Here is an 8,272-nt window from a genome sequence, read left to right as displayed (position 1 = left end):
TCACACAACACAAAGCACTTACTAAAACGTCTTCCTTTGCATTTACATGGGTATTTCAAGTGAAGATTTTGTAGCACTATAATTTACACCCACAAAACAAGTAATATCTTCTTTAGGTGTAAGAGAACCTTACATTTCTTTTTGCAAATGATGGCTTGAATAATCAGAAATAAGGAAGATTGCTATCTAGGTATGTTGTCAAAATGGACCGGAGTTGGTCTTATTTTATCTGTACCTTTCTGTTAGCCCAAGGGAATTGGGTAAACAAAGAGTGCCATGGAGAGACATCATTAAGATACAGATGAATCATTGACATGCTCTTTTTGTTAATATTGACAGGAAGTATGCAAAATTCAGAGTAAATGAGGCAAAAGTATGAATAATATATAATAGAATTTATATTTTAAAATATTTTGTTTTTAATAATGTGAGTGTGTGTGTGTGTGTGTGTGTGTGTGTGTATGCATGTGAGTGTGTGTCTGCAGAGGTCAGAGACCTTGGATTTCCTGTGACTGGAGTTATAGGTGGGGAACTGAACTCAGGTGCTCTGGAAGAGCAGTGTACATTTTAATCACTGAGCAATCTATCTAGCCCTGAAGTTTACTTTTATTTATTTTATTGTATGAGGTCATACTTTTCTTCTGGACCTGTCTTCAGGAGAGTTGCCATGCTTGTACACTTTGAAGTTTGGTAACCCAGGAAAATCTTTTTGCGGTGCTACAATGAGACATTACTTTGATTTCTTGTATGACTTAGATGTATTTTAGAAATGGATAGGGTTGAGAACCTACACATTTTGACTATCTTTCAATTTCTAACATTCAGGAAAATCCATTCAATGTTCTTCATGATATTGTCACAGGGAAATTATCTTCAAGTTGTATTTATTACATTCTGGCTGGTTCCATTTACTATATGCTTTATTTTAATTAAGTTTTGCTTATAATACATATATATATATATATATGAATTTTATTTGTGAAAATGATTAAAAATTGAAAACTACATGTTGGACATGTGATATCTTCAACTTATACTACACTTCACGATTTTTATTTATGTGTTTTTCAGTTACAAATGCATAAAACATGTATACATTTATTTCCTCTAAGTGCTGGTCATTGAAAAGTTTATAACTAAGAGAAACTAACAGTGAGAAAAATGGAAAGAAATAAAAGATTTAAAAAATTTCTTATTAAAATGTAACATTAAGATTTATTGAGTTTATAAGTGATACAGTATAAGAATAATCGATCCAAGATCATTTAAAATTAAAATTTAGTTCATACTCATGAAAGTTTTATTCATTTGCCTTTTGTTTTAAAAATCTATGTTCTGGTTATTTGCCTATTTTATTTTGTGACCCTATTAATGACTATAGATATAGCAATCATATTTGACTAAACTGTTTCTAAAAGGAACACAACTGTATGAGATCCCACATACATATGCCACATATGAGGCAATTCATATTCATATAAAAAACTGAGGCAAGGAGAAGTTAGATTGGTATCTTTTACCCATCATATCTATAATTGTGAGCAGCATTAGTCTTAGTAATTTTCTTTTTATATGAAAAAAGAAAGCACCTGTAGAGTGAAGCACAGTATATTTTGGAAAACTATTATACACATTTCCTCTCCGTAATCTTTTTTAAGATTCTAAAATAATGACTTGTTTAGATCTCTCCCTCCCTTTCGCCTGACATTTGTGTGTTTTCTTTTTTCCTAATTACTATTACCATAGCATTTTCATCATCTTTCACTTTTTGTTTGTTTATCTGTGTTACACTCCTATCCATAAGCTAATGGAACACTTCTTAATTCTGTATTCAGTTATTTCCAAGGCAGCAGAGGAAGGACAGGGATTATGTTTTAAACCAATGAAGCATAGTTGGGTCACAAAGTTTCACACTTCTTTGAAAGTTCAGGGTGAGCTTGTGGAGTGTAGATCAGGACCTCAGCAATCATGCCTCTACAGGACAACAGAACAATGATCCACACATGATATTAATTTTGTAATAGGTAAGGCAGCATACTTGTTCTCTGTCACATTAGATCATGCTACACGTTGTCTGGCTTCATTGCCTTAATGGAACCTTAGTTCAAGCTCCCATGACTCACAATTCTTAACAACCTGAATGCTTGAACTCATACCACATGGACACTGCTGTTATGTTCTTCTGCCCAGCTCAAGATGAATGTGAGCTCTCTTTCCAGACAGCTTTAGTGGCTTTTGGTCTCCAAGGACCAATGCCCTAAATTTAGGAATACATTTTCCCAGGCAGTCACGGAAGGACAGAGAGCCCTGGCTTTTCTGCAGATTTGACTTTGCTCCCCTGTTGTCCCAGTACAGACCGCAATGTTTTTCTTTAATTGCATTAATCATCTTAATATTTACTGCTGTTTGTAGTCATTTTGTCTACAGCTTCAAATTCTCTCACGCACTCCTCTCTTACCAAACAGCATATTTCCAAGCATGTTTGTTCTAATTTCTGATCAGAACTTTAATATTTACTAAAGGCAACCAACAGTAACTTTACTGTTGGCCCGAATGCTACCTTATCTTAACATTTTCTCCACTAAATGAATCTGAATTCATTTTCATTCAAATATTTGATGTGGTCAGATTCTTTGCCAGAATAAAGTACAAGTAGTTTCTGGTTGGTTGCCTAATAAAGTCCTTGTTCCTCTCTGAAACTTCAGGAGCACAGTGCTTACTGTTTGATTTTCTAAACATTTACTAGAATCACCCAGTAAGTTCTATTTTTAGTGTTATAAAACACCTCTAGCCTGTGGCACTATACTCTGACACTTTTCCCACAAACCAGTTCCAAAATATTTGTGAGCCACACTCCATATTTATTATAGCAGTGACCTACTTCTTGATACCAAATTTTAATACTTTCTCATCATTGTGACAGAATACCTGAAAGAAACAATTGAAATGTAAGAACATTTTATTTTGACAGGGAAGGAATAATGGGGGCTTAGCTCAAGGCTTGGGTAACAGGAGTATGAAGTGTGTAGATATATTATATTAGTAGTTGGTAATCAGTGATTACTCAGACTAGAAGTGAGGCTGATCCTTAATGTGGTAGATCTGCCTCCAGTGATCTCTTTCTTCAGGAATAACCATCTCCTAAAGGTATCATAACATTCCTAAACAGTAACACTCTCTGGGGCCAAGTGTTCCAACATAGGGGAACATTTCATCTGAACAATAATAGTCTTCTTGCACATGGAAATCCATAATTCCTTCACAAACTCAAGTTGTGGCCTATATCACCATCAGTCGACTGTAGTGGTTACAGTTTAGGTTGTGCATGGAAGGCCACAGAGACTTTGATCTTCAAGTATTGTATTTGCTTTAGTGTCTATAGAATTTTGTTCTGGTCCTGATCCAGTCTTGGAGGCCAAGGTTGCCTATTCCATCCTGCTCTGGCTGTGGTAATCTTGGCTAAGGTAGCCTCCTTGTATTGCAAGATAGTTTTTGTGATTGTGAGTTTGGGAATTGTGCTGAGGGTTTTACCCAGAATTTTTTGAAAGGATTGTTACAAGATGTTCCTAATTGGCTTCAGGATTTAAAAAAGGAACACATAACTTCTTAAAAAGTAGATATTAGTGCTTGATCACAAGACAAAAATAGCCAAGGAGCCATGGTATTTCTCAGTAAATAAAAATAATGTCATGCAGTTGGCCCCAAAAGGAGAGAGGTATAAGCTGCTTGAAAACACATTCAAAATAGGTGTTTTAATAGATGTTCAGAAAACTTGAATATAGTATTCATGTATGAAATTATAAAAATAAAATACAGATAAAAAGTATTGAAGTTTGAGAGAAATTTAATAGAAAGATCAAAATAATAAAAGTAGAAATACAACAGAAAGCAACACCATTCAAACTGAATAATCAAAGAATTTGTAAAAGTGATTGTTATTTGGAAATAACATTTGTCTTTATGTGTCTGGTTACTTCACGCAGAATGGTTACTTCCATTTTTATCCACTTAACTGAATTTCATAAATTGGATTTTTTTTAAAAAAGCTTAATTATAATCTATTGTAAAAAAGTATCACAGTTGATGAATATCTAGGCTATTTTCATTTCCTGGCTGTGATTAGAGCATCATGAACATGAATAAATAAGAAATATGATATAGAGTCCTTTGGGCATAAACTTAATGGTGTACATGGTTGGATTACATGATATCTATTTCTAATTTCTTGAGAAAACTCCATACTAATTTCTGTAGTGTCTGTACAATTGTGCAATTCAACAAACAGTGTATATCCCTTTCCCTACATCCAAGGATGCATTTGCCATCTTTTAAAATGTTTTTATTTTTAAAAATCTTAAGTCACTCTGATTAGGGTAAGATGAAATCTTCAAAACATTTCTTTTAAATTATTTTTTTTATTCTTCTTTTATTTGATACATCTCAACTATAGTTTCCCCTCTCCTCTCTTGTCCCAGTCCTTTTCCATACTGCTTCTTCCCTCTCCCCCCTAGATTTACTCCTCTTCAAATAAGAGACCAGACCTTCCAGGGATATCCACTGAATATGGCCCAAAAAGTTACAATAAGACTAAGCACAAATCCTCCTACCAAGGCTGGATGAGGCAAACCAGTAGGAGGAAAAGGGTCCCAAACACAGGCAAAAGAATCAGAGATATTCCCACCCCTTCCACTGTTGGGAGTTCCACAAGAACACCAAGCTACACAACAATGGGTCCCTGTTTGCTGCCTGCTTCAATTTCTGTGATTCCCTAGGAGCTCTGCTTAGTTGATTCTATGGGTTGTGTTCTCATGGTGTCTTCCACCATTCTTGCTCCTTCAATCCTTCTGTGGGGTTCCCCTGGCTGTGGGTCTCTGTTTCTGTTCCCATCAGTTGCAGAATCTTACTAGTTTTAAGGTCTGCTCCCTAAGATGGAACCCACTTACAGAACCGTTACTGGGGTCAAAAAAAATCTGCCATAGGGAAGTCATAAGACCTAGAGGAGAACCTACCATTATCATTTAGATAACTGGGCATACTATTTAAAATGGTTTTTTAACGACTTAAAACATCTGTACCTATAAATTATGTACCTCTCAGCCTTCGTCAGAGAATCTCTCTTTTTTTTTTTTTTTTTTTTTTTTTTTTTTTTTTTTTTTTTTTGCACGAGGTGGCAGTTAACATGATGACCCACAATTGGTCAACCTGTAGACAATAGAAGCCAGCCAGATGCTCAGTCCTAAATTGGATACCTATATCACAGTCTGTTTCCCAAAGGCTCAGGGACAGAAAGGCTGTGTATAAGCCAGAGGCAGTGGATGACTACAACAAAACACTGTTTTCAGACACAACAGGGTGATTGCACATATAAACTCACAACAGCAGGGACAGCATGATGAAGATCTGTGAAAATTCAAGCACACAAAATTCCAGCATGGATTAGAGATATGGGCATGGTGTCCGACACGTAACTGAGAAGATACTGGGAGAGGGACAGGAGGTATGACCCCTGTTAGGTTGACTACATTTCTAGAGACATACTTTCACCCAATATTTGGGGAACATGTTTGAATATGATGGATTTAAAATGAAAAAATAGTACATGAAGTTGACTGGATAGAGAAATGGGAAAGGGTGTTAATATGGTCAAAACACAATGTGTGGAATCTGAGAGAAGTAGTAAAATATTTTTTTTTCTGGGGAAGAAACAAAATGTCTTGTTTCACAGTCATTTTAATACTCTAAATATTGAAATGTGCCTTTGCACTAAATATTTTAAATGCCTTTTGCATATACTCTTCACCTATTATTCACCCATCCTTTCAAATATTAATACTGGTAAAAACACTTTATTCACTTTTCACATTTCAGTTTATATGTTATGGTGTTCTACACATTTACAAATAAAGTATATGAAACAACATTTTCTAATCTGCATCAGTTGGGAGAACATGAAAGGAAAAAATTAACATTTGAAGGTGAAACTTGCTCACAGTATAATTGCTTATCAGCAGCAAATGCCTCAAGGCAGAAGATGAGTTACTGAAATGATGCCCATATGGGTGAAATAATTAGAGTGCATTCCCAAATTAGCTTTAGTGTTTTGAAGGAGTAACTCATTTAATTTACAGAGAAAACAAGTGTGGCACATTTAAATTTTACCAAGTATAACCTTGCATTTAAGATACTTTGCAATAGAGCATATTGCTTGTAGGGACTGAGAATAGAGAACAGGTAGGCTTCCTGAAGTATTTGATGACATACTTTATGGATATATTAACATAATTAAAACTGCTATATGATATCCTCCCATAGAGTATTTCTTAAAATAATTGTAACATCTCCAGAAAATAAATTTTATTATTTTAATTATTTGGGAATTTTGTACAACATAATTTGATCACTGTTTATCATTTTATTTTGTGTCCTTGTTCTTTTTGGACCACCAAGGCCAGTTTGTGCTTCTCAAATATTGTTAGGTATGTGGCCTTCCACTGTAGTGTAAACAACTTATCCAGGTCTTAGGGAAAAAACTATCCTTTTCTGATATCTAAGAACTGCCGAGAGTTCCCAGGCTAGGGATGGAACTTTGTGCCTGGTTTTCCTTCTTGGTACAGGGATTTGATCTGACTTGGGTTTCCCAGGCTGTCAACATTTATAAAGATTTTGTAAAAAATGTATTATATATTTTTGATTATAGAAATAAAAGAGGAAGACTGTGAAACTATAAAATTATTATATTATAACACACAAAGAAACTGAGAGTGAGGATACTTAATACAGATATTTAATAATTTCAAGAATATAATTACATCTTAATAAGATTCTATATTTTTAACATACCTTTATTTTCATTTGCTTATAGAAAATACTAATTTGTGTACCACACCCTTGAATGCTTGCTTTACTTGCTGGTTCCTTAGGGTATAAATGAAAGGGTTTAACATGGGGACAACTGAGGTATTGAGAATTGCCACTCCTTTGGTCAATGATGCCTTTTCTTTTGCGGAGGGATTGGCGTACATGAATATGCAGCTTCCATAAGAGAGGGAGATGACAATCATGTGAGAGGAACAGGTGGAGAAAGCTTTTTTCCTCTGGCTGGTAGATGGAATTCTTAAAATAGTCCTGATAATGTAAATGTAAGATATAATCACCAATGCCAACGTGAACAGCAGAGTAACCAGAGCAACATAGAAACCAATAACTTCTAGAAACAATGTATCTGAGCAAGACAGTTGTAAAAGGGGGAAAAAGTCACAGGCAAAATGATCAATGACGTTGGAAGCACAGTAATCCTGTTGGAGCAAAAGCATAAGGGGAGGGAACACAGTGAGAAACCCACCCAGCCAGGCACACAGCACAAACAAGGTACAGAGTCTCCTGTTCATGATAGTTGTGTAGTGAAGGGGCTTGCAGATAGCAACATAGCGGTCATAGGACATGGCGGTGAGAATGTAAAACTCACACACACCCATGAAGATAAAGAAAAAGAGTTGAGCAGCACAGTTGTTATAGGAAATTGTCTTATTCCGGGTGACAATAGACCCCAGAAACCTCGGGATACATACACTTGTAAATGAGACTTCAAAGAAAGCGAAGTTCCGGAGGAAGAAATACATTGGTGTTTGTAGGTGGACGTCTAAAAAGGTCAAAACGATGATAGTCAGGTTTCCAGTGACACTTAGTACATATGTGATGAATAAAAAGAGGAAAATCACTACCTGGAGGTCAGGGTCATCAGAAAGGCCTAAGAGGACGAATTCTGTAATCTCCGTGTGATTCATGTCCTCCCTCACCTCCTCCTGTTTATTTCCTTTTGTAAAGATAGACAGGGTACGAAAACATTAAAGGAGAAAAATGTAACTCATGATTAACACCATTCTTACTGGTGCAGTTCTAAAGGATCTTTTTTCTTTCATATAATTAGATATGGGCTATCCCCTTTGCATTGTTTTATTATAGGCATTTGAGTGCTGCTTATTTAGTAGTCTCTTAAGTATAACAGGGGATATTAGGAAATTTTCATATTGTAAGACATAGCATTAGAAAATGGAAAGTGAAGTCAGTAATTTTTGCATCGGGTCTAATTAGGATGAAATATTCTTAAAATTCATATAAGTAATATGAAAGATGAATATCCCCTTTTAAATTAATGTATGCATTCGAGCAGACTTCCTCCTAAAAACACAAATGTTGGTTTCTTTTAGTGCTGTTGAAAGGTAACAGCCCTTTACTATTTTATATGTAAGAAATCAGCCAATGATTCTTAGCA

General features: G+C 35.2%; 1 protein-coding gene across 1 annotated transcript; it reads right to left on the bottom strand.

The window, feature by feature from the left end:
• Positions 1–6,848: 6,848 nt before the first annotated feature.
• On the bottom strand, positions 6,849–7,784 carry LOC127215825 (olfactory receptor 6C3). Its single transcript, XM_051176318.1, has one exon. The coding sequence runs from the start codon at positions 7,782–7,784 to the stop codon at positions 6,849–6,851; it is 936 nt and encodes a 311-aa protein (XP_051032275.1).
• Positions 7,785–8,272: the final 488 nt, after the last annotated feature.

This window comes from Phodopus roborovskii, unplaced genomic scaffold, assembly GCF_943737965.1.
Source record: "Phodopus roborovskii unplaced genomic scaffold, PHOROB, whole genome shotgun sequence".
Classification (NCBI taxonomy): domain Eukaryota; kingdom Metazoa; phylum Chordata; class Mammalia; order Rodentia; family Cricetidae; genus Phodopus; species Phodopus roborovskii.
This window is presented reverse-complemented; position numbering and strand designations above follow the sequence as displayed.

What these genes read in the sequence shown, in the direction of transcription:
- LOC127215825 (XM_051176318.1), bottom strand. Translation starts at nt 7,784, where the DNA reads ATGAATCACACGGAGATTACAGAATTCGTCCTCTTAGGCCTTTCTGAT.